The sequence below is a fragment of the Argentina silus genome, assembly GCF_951799395.1.
Source record: "Argentina silus genome assembly, chromosome: 16".
Classification (NCBI taxonomy): Eukaryota; Metazoa; Chordata; class Actinopteri; order Argentiniformes; family Argentinidae; genus Argentina; species Argentina silus.
The window spans coordinates 2704303-2728254 of NC_139670.1; the positions used below are offsets into that span (position 1 = coordinate 2704303).

A 23952-nucleotide genomic window follows, 5' to 3' on the forward strand; every position below is an offset into this window, starting at 1 on the left:
CCTCATGTGGTTGAAATAAATAACTATATACTGTAAGGCTTGCCTTACAGCTCATAATCCAACCAGGCAGCAATTCCAGAGGGGAGTGAGGAAAAAAGGTTGTTTTCTTTGGAATATCTTTGATTTCGGGAGGGAAAGGTGATTTGTGCTCTGTCGATTCCACCAGCTAGTTGCCTGGCCTTGTGTTTTCCTCAATGGTCCTAAGCCGCAGAAGCCCATTCCATACTGTATGCAGAGGGCAGCAGTGTGAGCAGATCGATAGATATTGATCAGTGTAAATACAGATACAACTCCAGGCCATGGAAGGAATCTCAAAGTTAGCCATGTAGAGCTAAGGAGACCTAAGCAGAGCTAAGGAGAGCTAAGCAGTCTCATCGCTTGGAGAGATGTTTCTCTAAGTCCAACAGATCCACACATGGCACACAAGTGTTCTATTTCCTTAAACTGGCTCTATTGGATTCGGTCTGCATACAGAATCCGTTTTTTTTGTTTTTGTTTTTTGTTTCGTTTTTTACAGTAGGCTTTACATGCAAGACACAGTACACACATACGGAAACAGTAGTAAAACTGTGCTCATATAGCCATGTTCTACACAACGATCACTTTCTTGTGTGCATAAAATAATTGGGTATTGATTTACTGCAGGAATGAAGGAGAAGGCGATTTCAAGAAATTATGTAGCCTGGGTTACACCAAATGTGCTTACCGGTAGTTTACATCTATTTGAGGTTGTGGAGTAAATCAATTCAATTTGGAAGAAAATCGTATTCAACAAACTATCAAAACTGACGCAATGAATTTAAGAAAATACACTTTCATTATGTGAGGTACAAAGTATAGCCAATATACAATATAGAACTACTAGTATTGGAAACAATGCCCATCAATGATTGTTCATTCATGATAGCCTATAATTAGTGTATTACACTATATATTTAAACAATACCCATCTCGGTTCAAGCACTGACACTGTTTTGTGTCAATTAATTATCAACCAAATGTAAATGTCCGCTGAATGCATCTGAATTTTGCGACATAGAACAGCAATCATCCACAAGATCTGTGCCATAATAGCGCACACGATTCCATCGCCGTGACTGACACCTTGAATTGAAGAATGTGATAATACCTGTGTTATTATTGAGTTGTGTTTATTCCCTTTTTAAAATGTTTCATTTCCCGAATTTGGATGGGCTCATGTTCACTTTACATGTTATCCACTCGACCACTTTGGTGTGCATCCAAGAGAATCACCGTTTACTGCGCGCAATTGGCTATATGGCTTCACCTGGATAAACAATATATCACCTAATATTTATTTCGTAAACCTTCACAAAAATACTGACTTTGTTTGCGCTCTTATGAATATTATCAACATTATGTTTTCATTTTAAGATGATTTTAAAAGCCCACTCACGTCTCTAAAGCGATTCCAGTGTTTGATCTTACGGCTGTATTGAGAAATGGTTGACAGCCATTGCTCATCTTCCATGAAATTCCCAGCTTTTTCTGCCTCTTTCCCACTTTTCACATCCACCTGCATCGATGACCCGACCAGTGCTAGGACCGGCACCAGGAGGCAAGCCAGATCTCTCATCCCAGCCATATTCGTCTCGCTGTTCGCTGTATATTCTGTCCTCTATCCAAGGTTTTTACGGTGCAATATTACCCGACTCGAATATTCTCCTCTCCGACGCGCTTGCAGGCAGCGATCAGGGCAGAGTGGGTATGAATGAGAGGGAGAGACTCAGGGAGAGAGGGAGAGGGAAAGGGAGAGAGAGAGAGAGAGAGAGAGAGAGAGAGAGAGAGAGAGAGAGAGAGAGAGAGAGAGAGAGAGAGAGAGAGAGAGAGAGAGAGAGAGAGAGAAACGTCGGCGGTTTCTAAAATAAAACCTGTTCATTTATTTTATTTGAAATTAAGCCAATAAAATGAAGTTTATAACCCATATTTAAAGGCTTCTAAGCTATTGACATAGACTACTAATTACATGGTCTAGACTACTCATTACATGTTGAAATAGTTAAACGTATATTCTCTTCTGATTTCTGTAAGTTTGGAGATACTTCATATAATATGTCAGAATCCTATACATTTAGCCACATATTCTTTCATCTGCCAATATGACCTGAATACCCGTTTATTGATATGATGATATGTTGCAGACATTCACTGAACCTCTTATATGGCTTTTCTGGGAACCGTGTATGGACCAAAGGAAACAGATAGAACAGAGGATTCCAGTTTAAATCCCTTGGTGTTGAGAACAGAACAGTTCATCTAGGAACATCCCTTAAACTACTCCCCTCTCTATCCCTGTTCCTTAAACCCTGCTGCATGTCATGTGCTGACTCCCTCTGCCTCTCTCTCTTTCCCATGGATTGATATATATATATATATATATATATATATATATATATATATATATATATATGTGTGTGTGTGTGTGTGTGTGTGTGTGTGTGTGTGTGTGTGTGTGTGTGTGTATATATATATATATAATATCCCATTGATCATTGATAATGCCCTGCTAGAGTTTGCTTGGGGTTAAGGTTACCCATATTGCTGAATGATCTGAGGCAGGATGACTTCCCCTTGCTTGCTTGCTTGCTTGCTTGCTTGCTTAGCCAGGCAAACGAACTCTGCCGCAGACAACAAAACAGTTGATGCTGCCGATGTGGATCATCCAGAATCTGCAGAATCTCCAGGACTCCGAGGTCAGGACAGGAGAGAGGGGCCCTGCCAGGACAGCCAGCTGTGCACGTCGACATAATGTGGCCCTCGACACGACGTGGTAATTAGCGGGTCGTCGTTAATCATGTCATAATCAGAACGAACGGTTGGATCGTCTGAGTCATGCAGCAGTAGTACTACTGTACAGGAGCGCTTGACTGCAGCAGTTTAGGCTTCTGGTCAAGTGCTGCAGTTCAGACCTGCTGCTCATCTGCACCTATAAGAACATTTGGACTGACTCTGTATGACACACACACACACACACACACACACACACACACACACACACACACACACACACACACACACACGCACACACACACAATTTATTATCCCATTCCTCACTTGCGTCCTGATATTTACACTGTCGAGAGGAAGCTGGCAAAGCTTCCAGCATTTCAATGTACAGCTCTCCGCCGTGTCCTGTCCTCCCATATGACCAGTGACTCGAGTGGACTTGAAGTAAGCCTGTTTCTCGTGGCATGCATGTCAGTGCCTATCCCAGGGGATTACAGCGATACGGAGGGACTTGGAGGCCTCACAAACAACACGAGGAACCAGCACTGCTGGAGAACATAATCCTGCTTATGACCCTCGTGTGGATGTCTGGGGTGTAAGAACATCTGATACAGGGCTACAGCATATTGCAGACAGGCGACAGTCCAGTTCTGTGTGTACAGGCCAGTGAGATACACTTGGTATTCAGAAGCCGAACAAGAACACTCATCAACTCAGGCTGAGTCAATCATACTTTATTTCCAGTGAGAAGGGACGAGGCATATCAAGACATTACATTCTGTCTGGAAAGCTTTTATTGAACCTAGTGGTTTCTCCCACACCTGTCAGTCCCTTGAGGTGAGATGTGGAAGAACTCCTATAATTGAAACGCTGGATTAACTGATGTCATCTCCCCCTCTCCCTCCATGACCGAGCTCATCTCATCTATTCAGTGAGCATAATCAGTTTGCACAAAGGAAGTCGAAGGGAGAAACACTTGATTTGAATAACACGACCGTACACAGCACAAATTGAATTTACACAGCGTGGCTTATCTGTAAATATTGATTATCAGCAAAATGTAAATACACTCACTCCCATTCCAATCTACTCTATGCATACAGTAGGCTATGGCAAGCAAGTCATAGTACCTCTGTAAATGGGTTCAATCAGCGTCTCCTCCTTTTCCTTATCTAGACAGGGGAGGAGGTTTCATTAAACATGGATGGGACATGTCACACTTTATATATATATATATAGAAAAAAAGAAAAAAAGAAAAGAGGTCTACATAACACTGAAATGCCAGCGACTAAATGAACATCGCAAAGAACTACAGACAAGGAGTTTGAATCATTTACCGTTTAATCTTTCACGATTTTCAACAGATGAATCAACCTAACACAATATGGCCCGTTATGCCATGGAGGAAATTAGCGAACCTGGAGTAGAAACCTCAAGAAATATAAAGTCTCTGTCATCATCATCATCCAATGTCAACAACAGAATCAGGAGGAATACAGGCCAGGACAATTGTTTGTTTTCACCCCCTTGCAATCCAGTCTGTAAACACATCCGGAAAATAATTATATTGTCTGTGCAAAACACTTTCCGGTGCCAGGTATTGCTCGGTGTTTAATGCAGAAGAGTCCTTCGTGGTGTGAAAGCGAGCGGTCCATCAAGCCAGTGGTCCGTCTGTGGCCATTCTGGAAGCCAACCACCTCCAACTGATCGCCACTTTATCCAGCTCTGACCTGCAATACATTATCTTTTATTTTTATTTTATGTTATTTCTATTGGGGGAGGGGGGGAATATAAGCATACATTCATTTGTACAATCACATTGGTTTGCAATACATATATCAACAGCTACTTCAACGTAATTGCAATGGTATTGGGACAACATTAGCTCACCAACTGCCAAAGAATTCCGGAACACTCACCACCCAGAGTGCCAAGTGTTTTATGCGGTGTCTACCTAGCAACAACACGTTGATTGGCTACAAAATAAGGCATCATAATTTATGAATTTTGGGTGAATAAAGTCACCCATGGCACTCTAGGATGTTGACAATTTTGGACGACTTTATTCACCCTCGGCACCGAATGAGTAAAAAGTGACTCTACTTTGACATTGCCCAAGTTGCTCCTGGACCAACAACACCAGCTCTGGGGAGCACCACACTGGAAGGTACATGATACATCAACATTTGTTAATGCTACACTGTGTGCAGTGGGGTGCGGGAAGCAAGGTGAGGTTTTTGGATATTCTAGTGGGCGATAAGTGTCACTGGGAGCATTCAGTGGGTAATCTCAAGTGACTTACAGCTGTAAGGGGAGTTGTTAGAAGTGTGTACGTCTAATTCAATTGGATTCAAACTGGGTCACACGGCTATTACAAGTGCAAAGTTAGCGGGGAGCAGTCTGACTGCAGTGTGTGCGTGTGTGTGTGCGTGTGTGCGTGTGTGCGTGTGTGTGCGTGCATCCATATTGTGATATTTGGAGCATATCATAATATTCTTCACACAGCACCTTTTCAATTAAAGGTCCACAATAGACCAGAGGGGTGCTTAACGCTTCACATTTCCACATGCTTAGTCACGTAGGAGAGAGTTTCTTTGAGTGGCTAGATTCAAGTCTGAGTCTTACCATCATTAAGAAATGTGCATCAGCTTCAGTCCACAGCCTGCCAATTAGATTAGCTGCAGCTGCAGGTATAAAGGGGATTTCAACCTGGCAAAGCCCTCAAAAAACAAGTAAATCTATTTCTGACTGTTGGTAAGAGCATGAATGAATAATGAAATGGTTGAGGAGGCTCCCATGTACAGACAACACTGTAATTGATCAGGTCTACACTGGTTCAGACTTGACACTTAATAGAATAAGAAAAGGCAAATAAATGGCAAATGAATAATTCGAGATAGCCGACCACATCTTCCTGAAGGATTAGAAACACACACTAATGTTCAATCCACCGGCATGCTGGAGTCTAGGTGTGGCTAAAGCCACAGAAACCTGTCCTCCATCTTTTCATCAGGTATTCTGCAGCAACAGAACACAATACTAACAGAAGCCCTGGCTGGCTGGCTGGCTGGCTGGCTGGCTGGCTGGCTGGCTGGCCAACTGTTGTTCAAACACACATGGCTGTGCCTTTTCTCCCTGTGTGGATGGATCCCAGCGTAAACAGACACTGACAGCTGCAGATACCCTCCAGAGTCCAAACTCAGCACTCTGAATGATAAAGAGCTGCTGCTGGCGTCACCTGCCTGCCCTCTCACTGTGTGTGTGTGTGTGTCTCCGAGTGTGTGTGTGTGTGTGTGTGTCTCCGAGTGTGTGTGTGTGTCTCCGAGTGTGTGTGTGTGTGTGTGTGTGTCTCCGAGTGTGTGTGTGTGTGTGTGTTTGTCTTCAAGCGTGCGTGGGTGCGCGCGCATAGATTGCACATTTCAAACACCCCAGCATTGAACTGTCCATCGATGCCACTCCTCGTGTCTGTTAATGACACCATGATGCGTTCGGTGAAGCACAACTGTGAATGTCAGTGGCTCTCCCCTCGCGTGTCAGACGGAACATAAAGAAACAAACGCTGATGAAAGGAATGAGCGGCAACACTGTCACACTCCATATGCAATCATATCCCGTCCCTGCGGACAGCCTCCTTGTTTGTTCATGACAACAGCAGCTGTTGTTCGGAGCCGCCTCCCTCGTCTGAAGAACAACCTTGCGCTATCAGGCGTTTACAAAAGATTCTCTGATGTTCAAACTAATTCCTACCAAAGGGAGGAAAGGGTTTTGTCGGGAAAGCTGGTTGGGGGGTTGCGACCTGACTCCTTTCGGGAGCTGCTACCGAAAGACACGATTATGACTCTGAGAGCACCGTAGCTGAATTTACATTTACACTTATGGCATTTAGCAGACGCCTTTATCCAAAGAGACTTAAAAACAAACACATTTGTCTGTATAAGTAAGTGAATCATCCATCCATCAGTAATCATCAGAAAAAGAAATCTATGCTAGGACCAGGGGCTATTGGCAGTCACAATGCTAGAAAAAGGAAGAATTACTTTTTTATTTACTTACAGGAGAGAAACTTGTACAGGGGGGTAGTGGGGATGAAGAGGTCTTTTGGAGGGAGGCCCGAATGCTTCATATCACTCTTGTTTAACTGGCCTGAGAATACAAATCTTAAACAGCATTGGTATTTTTAATGAACCTAAAGCTATTAGCAGTTTAAAGGCAGGACACTTAATGAAAAAAGTTACCCTGACCTTAAAAAAGGCATTAGCTGCTGAATCATCTTCCTGTGTGTTCCAGTCACTTAAGGCATGTTAATCAAACATATCTGCACTTCTTAAAGGTCAAACGTCTTTCAAACGTCTTCTTCTTCTTGGTCTTTTTCTCCCTGCACCTTTCAAGATATATCCAATCCGCCTCAATGAGAGATTCATTTCTCATTACAGTATGAAGAATCGCATGGTGTGCCTTTGAATATCAATATCAGACATCAAATATCAATATTATTTGGGAGGGAGGGAGATCATCAGCTAAATGATAAATGTCAAACATCGGCTAAATGACATATTTCCATAAGACTAAAAGTCTACTTTTGGGTAACTGGCATCAAATTAAATATGCAAAAAATTAAATTAAGTATGAGCAATATATTTAGATAGCTCGTTTGACAAACAAAAATAGGACAAACTTCAGGAACCAAATTCATATTTAAATTTCATAGGTTGTAAGCACTTCTTCAGATGCATCTCTTTTCAAATTAATTTCAGAAAGAGCATATTTAATCTGGGCTTTGGTGAAGCAGTAGAAACAACAGCGTGTTTTTAATTACCCCGTCTTACAGTGTTATTACAGCCTACTCAGGACGAGGTGATTGCTTTGCACACAACACTGTTCTCCAAGATCGCATTGGTTTCTCTTTGCTCTCCTAAGCAGAAAAGGAGAGAGATGTCAATGTACTGGAGGAGATTCTTCATCTCACGGGAAAAGGCTTTTTCTCCCTCTCAGCAAATCTGTTGACAACTGCCCTGACCCACGGGGCCCGCAGGAACGAGAAGACCTACTGTATCGCTACGATTCACCAAACGAAACACTATTCAATTCATGTCCAATGAATCGCTTTGATACCAAACCAAACACTATTCAATTCATGTCCAACGAAATCACTGAGACGAAAACAAAACCACTCATTTTTATAAATCAAATGAGTTTCCAATCAATTTCCTGTGAAAAAAAAAAAAATAGAATCTTTATAATGAACAACCTTCTTTGTAAATCATAAAGCGCAAGAAAAAAAATAAAATAAAAGAAGAAGAAATATTTGATGACATTTGAAGACATCTCAGCGGAAAATCCCTACAGGCAAACGTCTACGGTAGCTAGCTCCCACAAACGAGTGTAGCTCTGGGATCTCATTAAACAGGCTTTATTGAAAGGGACACATGCAGGCCTAGAAACCTCTGGGGTCATCGCTAGAGCTTCACACTGCAGGAAGCAGAGATCCAGCTAATTAGGCACAGAGATGTACACGGGCCCACAAAGATGCAAGTCAGGCTGTGGCCACACAAACAAGCGGAAACAGAACATCAGCTTGTCCAGACCGGGCCTAACCATCACGTAACAAAGACGATTAGCTGGAGAACAGCAGAAAGACGAGGCAAATACAGAAAAGGGAGCAATTTAGACCACCGCAGAGCTCAGGGTTTCAGGGAGCCACATCTACGTTTGGCACTTCACTCCTACACAGGGCCAACTGAACGCAGAATCTAAACCTGACTTCAGCCTCACCCCGAGCCCGCATGACGTATGGCGTTGTTTCCTGACACGTTTTAGGACATCTACACATTAATTCTTGGAAACCTTTACCCCCCCCCCTCACCCCCTCACCCCCGCCCCCATGCCTCCTGAATCATGTCTACTGCCAAAACTAAAATAAGACTGCCATCTCGTTGAATTTAATCAACTTGCAAATGAGCCTCCTTCGCTCCGTGTTTACTTGGAGAGGTATTGATGTTTTCCCAGGAAGTCTTGACGTTTACCTGAGTGTGATTTTTATCTGGCCCTGTCACTAACAAGCAGAGAAATGTCTCAGGAGACATCACAGTGGCTGATTAGGTCTGTCTCTGTCTCTGTCTCTGTCTCTCTTCCCCCCCTTCCCTTCCCTTCCCTCCCCCCCCTCCCTCCCTCCATGCCATGCCATGCCATACCATGCCAGGGCTGAGGCATAAATTGTACCCTAGAACCGTGCCACAATTAATGTTCTGGGGGTGGCCATGTGTTGCCTGACAGGCGTAATTTACATATCTCTGTCTAAGCGGTTGTGTTGACTAGGCTCCAGGAACACGGGGATGATCACAACAGTGAAATGGTAGGCGGGTGGGATGAGGGGGCAGGCAGACAGACAGACAGACAGATACATACATACATAGATACATACATACATAGATACATAGATAGATAGATTAGATAGATAGATAGACAGGTAGACAGACAGATAGATAGATACATACATAGATAGCTAGATAGCTAGATGGACAATAGATAGATAGATAGATAGATACATACATACATAGATAGCTAAGTGGACAATAGATAGATACTTCATTGATCCCAGAGGGGAAATTATGCCGTTACAGCAGCTCAAATCAGCTCAGAGCTGACAGAAAAAAGCTGCGCCCTCGACTCCAATCAGCGTGACTTGTGGCCACCCAGCAATCGCCCTCCTGCATGCAAAGCAGTGGGCGGCACCTCCCCCTGTAGCCGGCGGGGGGACGGGAAGGCTGAGCAGCGCTGAGCAGGGCTGAGCTGAGCCGGACTGAGCCGGACTGAGCCGGACTGAGCCGGGCTGAGCCGGGCTGAGCCGGACTGAGACAGATGAACAGGCGAACGTGTACTGTACACGTTCCAAACGACTGCCTCCACTTCCGGAGCTCACAGACTGCAGTGAGAGCAGAATCAGATGGAGGACGGAGGACAGGGAGATTGTGATGGAGGACGGAGGACAGTGGGAATGTGATGGAGGACGGAGGACAGGGAGATTGTGATGGAGGACGGAGGACAGGGAGATTGTGATGGAGGACGGAGGACAGTGGGAATGTGATGGAGGACGGAGGACAGGGAGATTGTGATGGAGGACGGAGGACAGGGAGATTGTGATGGAGGACGGAGGACAGTGGGAATGTGATGGAGGGGCACTGACACAGTAAAGCCTGTCATGTTGTGTTGATTGTGACATAAAAAGGTTAAGTTTATCAAACAGAGACGTTTCTGATCTCTTCTCCCAACATAGACGTCTCTACGCCTCCACCTTATTTATTCGATAGTAGATAGAAGGAATGTGAAAATAAATAAATAATAAAAAAAGAAATCTCTCTGACATTCTAGACCTATACCAGCTATTCAACTCCCAAACGCCGCTCTATCGGTGCCCCCTGGTGGCCAATAATGTCCATGCTGCACCCTGAGAGGAATACAACTGTCAAGAGGTAACTAGCCTCGTCTCGAAAGGCCTGGTGGACCAATGTGTCAAACTTGGCCTTCATTGAGCCGAAGCCGGAAACGGACGGCGCATAGGCATCGGCTTTACTTCGCGTGCGTCATCTTCCACAGCACTCCCCTCCCCAGGGGACAATGTTTTTGTTTTTCATGTTTTCTCTCTTTGCACATCGGTGTCTGAGCGATGACAAGATGGTCGTTGAACAGACGAGGCAGAAAAATGTGGTGGTTGTTCTTATAGCAGTACTTGACTCAGTAAATTCACTCCCGCTAAGGCCAGGATTGAGCCGTTGTTATTCCAGTTATGCCTAGGGAGGAGGTTAAGAGGTGTCTGACTTCGTCATGTCTTAAGATCGTGTCGTATTCACTGTTCGAATGTCTTTGTGAGTTCAGTTTGTGTTCTTTTTATTTACCTACCTTCACGTTCAGGGCAGTCCATCTTCACGAGAAGTTGAGGTGACCAGCTGAGGTGTAGAATCCAGCGCAGTCTGTGGAGTAACGCTGGGACATCTGGACAACATTCAGATCTAAACCCCCGAAATGGTACGAACCAAAGTTCTGCAATGACAACAGCAAGAGAGGGGCTTGACATGATCCGTAACGTCGACATATCCAACGCATCAATCCTGTGACAGGGAGACGAACGACGACAAAAGGGAGGAAAATGATAGAACAGGATGTCCTCACAGCATCTCAAACTCACACTTTAATGGTGTCATTTTGGAGGGCTGAACCCTTTTGGCATGAGTGAAGCCAGCCTGACATTTAAATCCCCTCCATTCACCTCAAGTAGGGCTACATGTCATTTCTTTGTGTATTTGGAAATATTGTTTTTGCCATTATGCAGTGCTGCTGAGATGCCATTCCAGGAGCATCAATCAGATGAGCCATCTCTCACAAACACGACGTTTCTATGGTAACAGCCACCCGAACACACGGCAGGGACTCAAGTGTCATTCTCAGTCCCAATAATGACAAATAATAATGGCTTGGGTGACTGGGACACAACATTCAGAGCGGCACACGTACAGTAAATGTGAATCAAGTTCAAAGATGACTGTAGTGTAACTTAGGCTATTTGAACGCTAACTGTCTTTACAGCTTTAAGGGGTCTGAGTGTTGATAAGCAAACAGACCACGCTACTGGCAGCCATGCCAAGTCGGAGAAATTCTAAAATATCTTTGGCCTGCCAAAAAATCAGCTCGCTTGGCAGCAAGCATGTCAGCAAGATTGAGCTTGACGGCTGTCAGGCATACATGTCAAGCTCAATCAAACCTCTATTAAACCGATAGAACTCCAGGAAAATACCATTGTAGTTATTGAAAACGGCCACCAGAGGGCAGCGGATCCACATGTAACAGAGGAAATGAGTCTCTCTGTTGCTAACACGCAACCTGGCTGGCTACCATCTTGCTAAATGTGCCAAATCCTGATGCAGTACATGAGCGACTTTTTCCCCATGCCGTTCCACACAATCTGATGCAACTCAAATAGCAAAGAGAGAAATAAACTTGGGCGAGGTGAGGTTATATGTTTGTACTGACAGAGTTGAGCAACCACCTAGAGGTCCGTAATAAGATAAGGTCAACTATATTTTCCCAGAGAGAAAACTTGCATTTGACACACAGTACTGCTTTATATATATATATATAATAAAATACACAAGTTGTGAATAAATGGAGGTAAGAGGGGTGATTTGATTTCCTCTGACCTTTAACACGTTCCTGGCATCAAAGGCTTCTCTCTCCTTCAAGTTCTGTCTTCCTGATCCACCCTTTTCTTCAGCTGGAAAACAAACGAAATCACCAGAGAGTGCAAGACATGCAGAAACTCATGGAAAGGATAGGGGATAAGTGTCCATTTCCACAGGGCAGGCTTTAACAAACTGACACATTCCAGAATGTATACTATTAATCAACAAACAATATGAACATGTTTACCACTCACGAATACACAGGGATATGTCAGAGAGTCCGGATAATTCGATTTCTGAAAACTGAAACCAGAATACACTCTCCTGATGTCAACACATATAACAAAAAACTACTAGTGGATTTCAACAGTCCCCTGGCTGTTTCTCAAACACGTAAACATGGTTAGTGTTGTCCTTTGTGCAGTGTTGTTGGCCAGGCCTGCACAAACTCATGTTTGGGGACTGGGGCTGGACTTGATCCATGGCCAAATGAATGAACCTTTTGTTACTGCGGTCGGAAAAACACACTGCTCAGCGCACACAAACAGGGCTCTGGCCAAGAGGAGGGCTGGCTGCTCACAGACGCTGTTCTGATCAACATTGTTGTTGTTGTTGTTGTTGTCATTTCTCAGAATGCAGTCTTCCTGCCACTGGTTACCAGTTTGCGTCCCGGCTATTAGATTAAGGGGATAATTGATAAATAGGGGGGTATAATGACATCATATATTGACTGCTTCCAGATTTTGGGAACAGGACTATAGGCTACCTTCTCAGTGCGATCAAATTATCTGGTTTAAAAACGATTTTGTCCGTAAGACAAAATGGACGCCAGTTCCCCAACCTGATGGATCCTTCCGGTACAGTGTGTTCATGATGGTGCCGTGCAGCTTCACTCGGTCCCACTCCCTGACCATCAGCCCTGCCGCGACAAAGTGACCCACCAGTCGGTCTGCGATCACCTGCAGCCTGGCACACAAAGCCATCGAGAAGAGTCATGAGCTGGGCCTCATGGTTGAGTGAGGAGGAGCAAAACTGACAAGGTATAACCAATGAGCACTGTCAAACTGGGGTAAAACACAGAAAAGCATGGGTATGAAAACCAATCGGTGTTCCCCCATTCTAACAATAAGGGAAACGACCAAGCTGTGCACCCTTACTTGTCAGACCCGTCCTTCACTTGGACCTTGGCATACAGGACGTCCACCATGGCGGGGTCATCGTTCATGTACTCAATCCCTGTCACCTCCAACGGGAGAGGCTTTCCTTCTGTGATGTCCCTGAAAGCACATCCAATAGACAGTTAATGTATGCTCCTACAACCTTAAGACAACCCCCCCCCCCCCACACACACACACACACACACACACACACACACACACAAACACAAACAAACTGTCCAGTTGTTAGGCACCCACTTGATAAAGTCCTGACATTGCTGGAGCTGCTCACAAGCTCTGGTCACTTCCATTTCATTGAGTAATGCCAGGGTGCCAATTGTCAGATGAAGCTTGGCAGGATTCTGGAAGATGCTTGCATCCACTCCATGATCCTTCAGAAGAGGGGAGAGGCCTGAGGTGAGCAGACTGCACAGAGGAACTAACCCCACAATCCCATTCCCCAAAAAACAATACAAACACACACATACTGAACAATACCCACCAAATGATCAATTTATGGGCAGTTTCCCAGATCTATCTTCCCTGCTTAATCCTAGACTAAAAAGCATCTTCAATAGAGATTCTCCATTAGGTGTGTGATTAAGTCCAGGGCTAGGCTTAATCTGTTCAGGAAACCGCCCCTTTGAGTCTAAGAATGTTATGCATCACAGTAGAAATCACCAAACCCTCCTACCTGCCACAGTCAAACAATCTTACCTGAGAACACTGCTTCAAGACCTCTTCCTTGAACCTCAGGAATCCCTCTTGGATTTGAGGGTGGTTCAAGGCAAACGACAGGAAGTGAGTGAAAGGCTGCTTCTTGCGGAAGCTCTCTATGAGGACCTCAACGCGGGTGACAGCAGAGGACACTGCAGACCTCTGGGAGCCAGTGATCACTGTGGGTCAAAAGGAGGACACACATGAGTGAGTGCAAATCCTTACCGCAGAGAGAAAGGACAGACATTCGGTCAACATACTTTCATTCAAGACGGACAAAATAAAGTCCCGTTCCACTCACCAATCTGTCCTTCCACTCCTTGTTTTGGAATGTTGATTGATGTCCTCGTGTCCGATTCAAGACGTCGCCGCGTCTCTCCTTTCTTTCCAATGATGTATCTACCAGAAACAATAAACACAGAGTTGAGTCTGGTCAGTAGGTTGTCCACTCTGGTTGAAGGTGTGCACATCTGACCGCTCTCAAACCTGACCGAGCGGTGCGGCGGTGGAAGACTGCCAGCATGCATCACATGCCTCCGACGTGATATAACTCACTTGTAGAGAACGCTTGGGACATCAATGGCACAGCTGAAACCTTTCTCAGTTTGTTCGATGGTGTAGCTATCACAGGGCTCGTCTGTAAACTGTTCACTTTCTAAACATCAACAAGAGAAAGATGTGTGAGACTTGCAACAAACGGCTCATCATAGGTGCAGTGATGTGTGTGTGTGGCTGAAACAGGTGTTACACAGCTTGAGATTAGTAACTATTCCTGTACTCTTTTAGCTGAACTGTAGCCTATACTATCAAACAATACAACAGATCTACTCGGCACTTTCTTCTGTGCCACATCGCTGTTGTTACTGTTGTTATTACCAGGTGTTCCCATGTAGGAAAGGTCCTCCTCTTCCTCCTCTTCATACTGCTCTTCCTTGACGGTGTTTCTTCTGTAAATTCTTCCGTTTATGTTTATCAGAGTTGGGCGTAAAATGTCCATTGTTACAATTGCTAGGATGAGTGATTCTGAATAGATAAAGCTGTAGGATAAACAGACGTATTGGCTACTGACAGATGTCCGACATATCACGCTGTTGTGCGACATACGGCAGTTTGACGTAAAGTGAAAACCTGAAGCAACTGATTACGTAATCGCTGATATGTACTGAATATGGATGGGTGTTCAATGTTCAACAATCCGATTTCGACTAGTTATATATCTATGTTTAGACACATTTCAACGCAATTGTTTTGGTTTTGAACGTAAAGCGTTGCCATTGTCGAGAGCCAACATAAACAAAGTAAGCTAACCAACAAAACAGCAAAAACGTTCATGTTTTATCCATTTCAATCGCTATTTCGCTTCTGAATTTACACGTACGCAAGGTTTACTTTTGTCGCAATGCGTTACATTCACTTAACGATAGTCAGTGACACTGTAGAGCAAGCCAGCTCGACACATTCGTGGTAGCTAGTATGCATTTCTTCTATTGTGACTGAAAGTGATGTTTTCTGTCGTGTTTTGGACTGTGTAGGATTTATGATGAATATGTGTTTATTTCTTAATGTGCATCATCAGTTGGAATGGCCGCGTCCTCCTCGTCCTCCTCGGCTGGAGGGGTCAGCGGGAGCTCCGTGACCGGGTCCGGATTCAGTGCTTCAGAACTCATCCCCCCACGAAAGGTCCTGTATACCTATCCCAAAGGAGCCGGGGAGATGATGGAAGGTATTCAATAGCATAGGCTTTGATATACATTTCCAGTCGGAGCCCATTGTCTGGGACGTTCAGGACGTTGCCTATCAGATGTCATGAACGAATGGTCTTTAGAATCTGTACTATGCTCCAGAACCTACTGTGTTCTTCACTGCGTCAGTAACTTTCAGAATGCCATGCACTGGGCTGGGCTGAGCTGAGCAACAGGCCATACTCTTGATGCTCTTAGCTGTAAAAATAAATACAAATAAAACCCCCTTCCGTAGCCCTTGGTGACATCAAGACATGGAGACGTCATTGGCACCTGCCACCCTGTTGATGTCCAGTTTGGGTCAGGGTTGGAGATAAGACTGTCTGGACCGACGTCACAGTGCCTGTGAGCGTACCACAGATTAATGCTCCTCCCTGGTGGTGCCCATGTAATCTCTAGTTGTGCTAATTCATCAGAAAGCACCTACAGCGTCTGCCTGCCTTCCGCCGCAAAATATCTGACTTCACCTCAAGTGTCACCAGCCCAGACTTGAGTTTACGCAGGGAATAATCTCGGAACCCTGAATCTAATCTCTGAGACTACGCAGAGAACAAACTGCTTTGATCTAATCCTAAGGCAAGTTTTCCCTGTTCCCATGGCACCCCACTCTGTAATTGACCTTCTGTGCTCCACATAGCACCCAATGCCAAATCATAAGAGGATTTGGTGTTTGAGGGAGCAGAAGGCCCGTCTGGCTGCTTGCCCTTGCTTTGTGACCTCATAGCTGCAGAACGCAGTAATTAATGTGCTCGGTTGGGATCGTACCGGGGAACTGCGGACGTTCTGGGGTCAAAGACAAAGGGCACATGGATAAGTGGGACAGGCATGAGGCATGAGGGTTTCTGGTCCTCTTTGTCTAAGTTGTTGTTGTTGTTGTTGTTGTTGTTGTTGTTGTTGTTGTTGTTGTTGTTGTTGTTGTTGTTGTTGTTGTTGTTGTTGTTGTGTAGTCTTTGTCTATACAGTTTCCATACTGCACACACGCTGATTGGCACATGTTTGGATAATGTGAGAAGTTGGATAATGGTTTAACTAGGCCACTGTCTTCCTCAGATGACAGCAGGATTTAGATCATTCATTCTGACCACTTAGGTATCTGTAGGCCGTGGATCATGACATAATGCTGTATTATAATAACACCTTACATTTGTATGTTTGATGTACATGGAAATGGGGCCCTTATTATTTTTCATTTATCGTGATTTGTGCATCTGTGTTTTTCAGACGGCTCTGACAGATTCTTATGTGAGTCTGTATTCAGCTACCAAGTTGCATCAACTCTGAAACAAGTGAAGCACGGTAAGTCAGTCATTTCACAGTTTGTTCATCGTGGCGACATTGTTATGGGTATCATCATGTAGGTGTAATATAAATAACTTGTTGCTTTGGGAAAAGGGTACATCAGTCATGAACGTTTTTAGAATAACAATATAATTGCTGTGCATCAACATCTCCAGTATGGCTCACTCGGACAGTGAACAGTGAAACAATAGGTGCCTTTACTGGGTTGGTCTCTGTTAGATTATATGACACTGTGTTTTCCCTGACTCTGCATATTAAATAACCCTTTTATAACGTGTTTTTGTATTTGCGTAGATCAACAGGTGTCTCGGATGGAGAAACTTGCGAGTTTGGTTGAAGAACTGGAAGCAGACGAGTGGCGTTACAAACCAATCGAGCAACTTCTGGGATTCACACCGTCGTAAAATAAAGACCTGCCCGGTAGTACAGTAGTCACCGTTGGTTAATATGTCACCTTCTGAATGGCTGTTTTGAAATGTGGAGAAAGGACAGAATTTCTCTACAATCCGTTTCATTTTTTTGTCTCAGCTGAATGGGACTTGATTTAAACATCCACAAAATGTACGTATAATATTGTTTGTTGCTGCACATCATTTTTTAAATTTACATTTGAACGAATGTTCATGCTGTTACATTAGGAATCGGCCAATGTTGTGAAACCTTAGTTACCGTTGCTACGGATTATCATGTCATGGTAGGGGGAAATGAACGTTTTATCAGTGTTTTACTATTGTCCTTTTTTTAAGAAATCAGGATAGCATTTTTGATCATCCACTGACTGTATTAAAATGTAAAGTAAAATGTGCTTGGATTTTGATTGATTGAAGCCTGGGAATAAAACGTGTACATATCAAGTATGTTTAAAGCTTTGAGTTTTGATTTGCACGGTAGCCTTGACTTTGGCTACAATCGTTGTGATGGATTGTCACCACACGGTTTAAACAGGAGAACCAGAGCTAGAGTCATTCTTGCTGCTATTGTTCAGCCTCCTGTTCCTACTGCAGGCGCCGAAGAGGAAGAGAGGATCTAGGCCTACAGTGACTCAGTACAACCCACAGGAGGGAGGCATTGTTTTTCCTACATGGCTGTACTATCATGGCTGTCTGTACTATCATGGCTGTACTATCATGGCTGTACTATCCATGGCTGTACTATCCTGGCTGTACTATCATGGCTGTACTGTACTATCATGGCTGTACTATCATGGCTGTACTGTACTATCATGGCTGTACTATCATGGTTGTACTGTACTATCATGGATGTACTATCATGGCTGTACTATCATGGTTGTACTATCATGGCTGTACTGTACTATCATGGCTGTACTATCATGGTTGTACTATCATGGCTGTACTGTACTATCATGGCTGTACTGTACTATCATGGCTGTACTGTACTATCATGGCTGTACTATCATGGTTGTACTATCATGGCTGTACTGTACTATCATGGCTGTACTATCATGGTTGTACTATCAGCCATAAATCTTAAAACTGTAGTCTGCTCAGCCTCTCCTCTCCCTCTTTGGTGTATGTCCTCCCAGCTGCTTTCCCTAACAGCATCAGACAAGTCTTGAACACTCTTTGTGTGCTCTGTAAACAAAATGGTACATATCCTCGGGTCTATACAGTAAGTACAGTGCAATACCCTGCTGGTGTTAGCCTCCCATCTGCCTCTAAAGCCTAGGCTAGGCTATTGGTTTGTTTATTTTAAAAACCTGACTTTTCTTGTAACCATGTTAATGTATTGAGTGTAATCATAAGACTTATTTTGAAAAACGAACTGGGTTGCTTAAAAATCATGTTTTAGCTGACACTCAAATCACCTGGTCTTTGTCGATTGTTATTGAAAGTCAGGAAATATACTGTACTTTTTGTCTCAACCACTGAATGAATGTTTTTCATCTGAATGATGGGTGGAGCAAGAGTTTGGATGAATGTACAGAATGTACTGTTCTAGGCTCCAAGTGATTGTCTAGTTTTTGTGTTCCATAAAAGGGCGTAACTGACCCTCCACTCCACACCTCTGGGTCCTAAAGCAATCCTTTTTGCTGTCTAAAAAGTTTGTTTTGACACGGCTTGACTTGATCTTTTTTTATTGTGCCAAATCATTTACACTTTTCCACTCCTACAGCTCAGTCGTTTGATCTTTTTAAAGATTGATTATCAGTATCATGAATCTACAACATGAATGATTAACATTTTGATAGGCATGAAAAGACAGCACATCCTGTGCCTAAACGTGACTCTGTTTTCTTTCAGTTCCTCCTCAGCTTGAACAGGACAGCTCGTCCCTCCCTCCTCACGTGTTATTGCCATTGGTTATTACTGTGCTGCATATGTGACATCTGGCTACACTTCAACACTTTCCAGGCTTTTTGGGGGAGTGTAGACTTCCAAGAACATGTGCTAAGAATGTGATTTTAGACACTGCAAACCACAGACAGAACACACTCACACACTGTCATTTGCAGATAATACATCCTTTCCCATTAATATAATCAAGATTATGGTCCTGAAAAAAGTAAATGATGCAACATTGCATCAGCTGTCAGTTGTGTTTGGATGAGCCTGTGTATGATATTGTAACATTGCATCATCCTCTTCTGGAGAACATCTCCAGAGGTCACCAGCTTGAACCATGCACAACTGTTAGCCATGCAATGTTAGCCATGCAATGACAACAGCGAAAAGCCACGGCATGTATCACCCTTTTGCACACACACAAAAAAAGACAACAAATATTTGAAATTACCCATTCTAAAATGCAATGTGTCCATTGTTGATCTACTGCTCTTTGTTCAGCTTTGGCTAATGCTATTAGCATCCTGAAGGGGGCGCTTATCTTGCTGCAGGAGAGAGTTGTTGATGACACAATTCTTAACATAGTACATTAACAAGTTTACAGTAACAAGAGAAAGGGGTGAAATCACATCTGTACACTTCAATGTGTATGCCGTGTGCTATCTGGATGTGTCTTATGGACAAAATGGCATTCAAAAGGGGATGTTTGTTCCTCAAACGGGGAGTTTTTTCTGGTGCAGTGCATGTTGTTCTCAACTTCACACACACGCAGTGGATAGAAAATAAATGACGTAATGTGCGACAGCAGCACAATATATATATATTTATTTATTTAAAAAAACAAAAACGAAGAAGTGCATCAGAAGTGATGGATCTTTGACACGTCCGAACAAATACTACGTGCAACAAAGATCATAGCTGGTAATTTTCCTAAACCAACACATTTAGGGGGGTCACCATCCCCCGTTCTCCCATTCTTTCTTCTCTGCCGTCGGTGTGTGCAACGGCATGTTACCAGGCAAGATAGAGAACCGATGACGTGCCTCCAAGTCTGATTGGCTTAAAAGCCCACATTGGGCGTGCATTTGGACCCTGTGTGCCAGCCGACTATAAAACCAGATCTGTTGTTGCAGAAAATCTGCAGAGCTGAACAGCTGAGTAGAGAGACGGGCCAGTGAAGAGACAAGAGTCGCGAAGCGAAAACCTTTGTCCTCGAAAGCTCAGCAAAAAAAAGCTACCGACTAACTGGATCACAGGACTGATAACACATCACCTCGTTACATATCGCTGTGAGTATTTTGTTTCGTGCTTGCCAACTTTTAGTTTTCGCTAAACAAGCTGATGCAAGCTGCTGCTTCGCAACAAACAAAGGGTAAAGTTGGCTAGTCAGCTTGCTGGATTAAATGTCCACCTAACCTAACTACACTGGCTAATACCGAAACAGATGACGGAAGAATGTTAATCGTGTTATGTAGCTTGCCATAAGAACCCGATAATGATGTGAACGAAAGCAACAGTGAACGAGTAGGTGGCTACAGACTGTATTTTACAAACTGTTTTTTCAGCTAGTCAACACTTAACTCGTCTCTAGGTCTTGCCAACTACTCTCAGCAGCCAGTGATCTAATATTTGCGTTCCCTTTGTTTCCACAGCAGAATCAGATGATCCTCAACTGACATCTACGAATTCAACACTGGAAATCATGCCTTCACTTTCTACCACCATTGCCCCTGAGGTCGGCAGCTCACCCCAGTCTCCTGTGGATGGGACCCCGAGACGGGTATCCTGGGGGAAACTGGTTCAGAAATTGACTGAGTTCAGCGGATCCAACAACAGCAGCATGGATTCCGACTCGGACAATGGCAGCAGGAGTGATCTCTCAGACTCTGGTAAATACACGGCAATGCAACCTCTAACCTCCTATAGTTTGAGAACTGTTGAATAGGCTAGATGGATCTGATGTTCACCATGACTAAAACTACTTTCTCCTCTCTACTTTCAGGGTGCGACATGGGCATTGACATCTCTGGATCTGACGGAGACCTGTTTTACGATCCCATGGAGGAGACCCTCCTCAAAGAAGTGGTGGACCTTATCTCCCGTAGCCTGAGGGAGGCCAAGGACAGTGCCTTGAGATGTTCCAAACTGCTCATCCCCGAGAAGCTTCTGGAGCACATCGGCCAAGAGCTCCTCCACCTTGCGGCCAGCGAGCCCTGCGGTCTGAGGGGAGCGCTCATCGACCTGTGTGTGGAACAGGGAGACGTGTGTCAAAGCATGGAGCAGATAGCTGTGGACCCCTACCTTGTCCCCACGTTCCAGCTCACGCTCGTGCTGAGGCTAGACTCCAGGGGACTGTGGCCCAAAATCCAAGGGCTTTTCGCCACTAAGTCGCCATCGACTCCAGTGGTGAGGCAGGCCCTAAGACTAAGCACCGGCTTCAGAGTGATCAAGAAGAAGCTCTACAGCTCTGAAGAATTGCTCATTGAAGAGTGCTGAGAACCAAAGAGACTTGCACACCTAGGGGTGTCCCTTTAGAGTTTTTCTAATGAAACTTGTTCCTTATGCTCCTGAAAAGGGCCCTTGTACCCAACATTTGTGACAAATCAACTGTATGATTTCTAGAAACTAAATTCTCAACTGTTAAAGATGTTAAAGACTTATTACATTGTTATCTACATTTATTGTGCCCCCATGTACTGTAGGGGAGCTCAAGTTTAAGGTACCTGGAAGAAAAAAAAAAAGTATATTGGTGAACAGTTAATGCCTATTGTGCAGCATGTAGCTGACCCAGACACTGAAATACAGTTATTTGCACTTTTGCAAATGACATACCACTATATCGAACAGACATGATGGGGGGGGGGGGTGTGGGGGGGTACTCAATGTTTACCTCAGTTTCTATTGAAACCAGACTATGGCAGCTAGCTATATGGTTATCTAGTCATTTTGAGACTATTGTTATAATTTGTTTTGTTTTACATGGCGAGTCATCGTACACCATGGTAACCAGATTTACATCTGACTGGTTTTGAGGAACATTAGTGACACTTGCCTCTCCCTTTGTACGCGAGCCGCTGTTCACCAGGGGCCAAATGTTACTTGATTCTTTCTTTTGCATTTTAGACCATGTTCTGCATATTCATCTGTGTGCATCATCTATTTATTTGATATTCAAATATCCACACTGCACTGTTTTTGTACTTTCATTTAAAGTCGTGTCAAACAATAAATTATTTTTTACAAAATGCACATCCTCTGGGTCTCCCTTTTTTATTTCTGGGACTGAACTATGAAATGTCAAATATCCTTTTGTGTGGAAATGTCCTTCAGTGCGTCAGATGTGTGGAGCTCAGCATTACGTCACCTAAGATGGAGGCCCTGCCCAGAAACCTCCCGCTGTAGCAAGCTCTTTCTCACTTGACATCAGTAATATATGGCATTTAGCTGACGCTTTTATCCAAAGCGACTTACATTGCAGTGAGTGCATACATATATATGTATGGTCCCAACAGGAATCAAACCCACAACCTAAGCATTATCAGCGCCATGCTCTACCAACTGAGCCACAGAGGACCTCAGCTGAATGGCATATATCAGTAGATTGGAGAGGTTCGGGATGCAAGGTGGGAAACATTACACCAAGCCAATCCAACGGCAAATCATGTTTCTTAAACCTTTCCAATTCTTTTGGATTTACAATAAGGGGGAGCTGTTTCTGGACAGGAGGGCCTCACCATGTCAGTGAGTGTGTGTCACAAAGTGAGACCCCTCTACCCCAGACATTAACAAGCCAGTTAGTGGGTCTAATAATACTTGTTTCACTTCTCCTTTTGATCAGTCCTTAGTTCAGGGATCATGGGTGCCGTATTGCCCTATTTTAGTTCATTGACCCTCAGAAGCAACATGGCACGTCAGAGACACAGCAGCTGACCTGAGATGCCCAAAGTAAAATGTTTCTAAAAAAACCCATGAAAACCAGTGATTCTGTTCCTGTAAGATATGTGTGATTCCACCGGCTTTGTTTGCCTGCGCTAGGGTTGATGCTGTTACAATGGTATCAACTGGCAGTTGCTTTGTTCAAGGAATGTGCCCCCACCATAGAGATGGGACAGATGTTGTATGACTTCCACTCTCTCTCCTGTATTAGTGCCCTTAAAACTAGGAAGTGTTTTACCTAGCAACAGTACTTTGATTGGCTACAAAATGAAGCATCATAATGTATGCATTTTTGCTGAATAAAGTCACCCTTGGCACTCTAGAATGTTGACAACTTGGGCGACTGTATTCACCCTCGGCACCGAACGAGTTAATTACAGAATTTGAAATACAGACATGTCAGCGAACGTGCACAACCACATGTCTGAGTGTGATGATGATATCTCTCTCACACACCAACACACACACGTTCCACCAGAGATAGAACAGTTGTTCTATGCCTTCCACTCTCTCTCCTGTATGAGCACCCTTCAGTAATACGAGCTAACTACAGAACCTGAAATAAAGCCATCTCTGCAAACGTGCACCACAGCATGTCTGACTGTGATGAGGCACAGGAAGGCACAGAAATTCAAGCCAATTTCACATGACTAATGCACTGACTAGGCTCTTTCTACCGCTCCATCATTTATTCTCTACCCCCCCCCCCCCCCCCCACAAGGATGACATCAAAGCAGCACGTACACTGTTTGTTTTCCCAGTTTGATTAAAAGCATAACATGGAAAGTGTGATCATGACCTACTTATCAGCCACTGTGTTGTAATGAAAATGATTTGCTTTGCTTCAGGAATATGCCACCATAAGTACTTCCTCCA

General features: G+C 44.0%; 4 protein-coding genes across 6 annotated transcripts in view; 2 read left to right on the forward strand and 2 right to left on the reverse strand.

Annotated features, from left to right (window-relative positions):
- LOC310817296 (testican-2) overlaps positions 1-1606 on the reverse strand; it is a gene marked incomplete at both ends in the record, with an annotated part of 34162 nt that extends 32556 nt beyond the window's left edge. The window contains one exon of the mRNA XM_083687808.1: positions 1418-1606. Coding sequence (XP_083543934.1) covers positions 1418-1606 — 189 coding nt within the window. The remainder of the gene's footprint in view (positions 1-1417) is intronic.
- A 2139-nt stretch (positions 1607-3745) lies between these two features.
- On the reverse strand, positions 3746-14870 carry ascc1 (activating signal cointegrator 1 complex subunit 1). 2 transcript variants are annotated; one of them, XM_083687338.1, is made up of 10 exons: positions 14673-14870; positions 14352-14451; positions 14098-14195; positions 13797-13975; positions 13338-13471; positions 13080-13199; positions 12764-12888; positions 11941-12014; positions 10646-10786; positions 3746-4479 (listed from the first exon to the last, which is right to left on the reverse strand). In XM_083687338.1, the coding sequence occupies exons 1-9, from the start codon at positions 14791-14793 to the stop codon at positions 10670-10672; spliced, it is 1068 nt and encodes a 355-aa protein (XP_083543464.1). In that variant the 5' UTR covers positions 14794-14870; the 3' UTR covers positions 3746-4479; positions 10646-10669. The 2 variants fall into 2 exon arrangements, with proteins under 2 accessions (XP_083543464.1, XP_083543465.1); XM_083687339.1 differs by having other exon boundaries at positions 10642-10786.
- An 82-nt stretch (positions 14871-14952) lies between these two features.
- Positions 14953-17696, forward strand: anapc16 (anaphase promoting complex subunit 16). Its single transcript, XM_083688166.1, has 4 exons — positions 14953-15094; positions 15373-15519; positions 16760-16834; positions 17132-17696. The coding sequence occupies exons 2-4, from the start codon at positions 15378-15380 to the stop codon at positions 17239-17241; spliced, it is 327 nt and encodes a 108-aa protein (XP_083544292.1). The 5' UTR covers positions 14953-15094; positions 15373-15377; the 3' UTR covers positions 17242-17696.
- Positions 17697-20288: 2592 nt separating this feature from the next.
- Positions 20289-22389, forward strand: ddit4 (DNA-damage-inducible transcript 4). Of its 2 annotated transcripts, none has more exons than XM_083688249.1 (3): positions 20289-20429; positions 20793-21029; positions 21143-22389. In XM_083688249.1, the coding sequence occupies exons 2-3, from the start codon at positions 20843-20845 to the stop codon at positions 21634-21636; spliced, it is 681 nt and encodes a 226-aa protein (XP_083544375.1). In that variant the 5' UTR covers positions 20289-20429; positions 20793-20842; the 3' UTR covers positions 21637-22389. The 2 variants fall into 2 exon arrangements, with proteins under 2 accessions (XP_083544375.1, XP_083544376.1); XM_083688250.1 differs by having other exon boundaries at positions 20295-20429; positions 20796-21029.
- The last annotated feature ends 1563 nt before the right edge of the window (positions 22390-23952 follow it).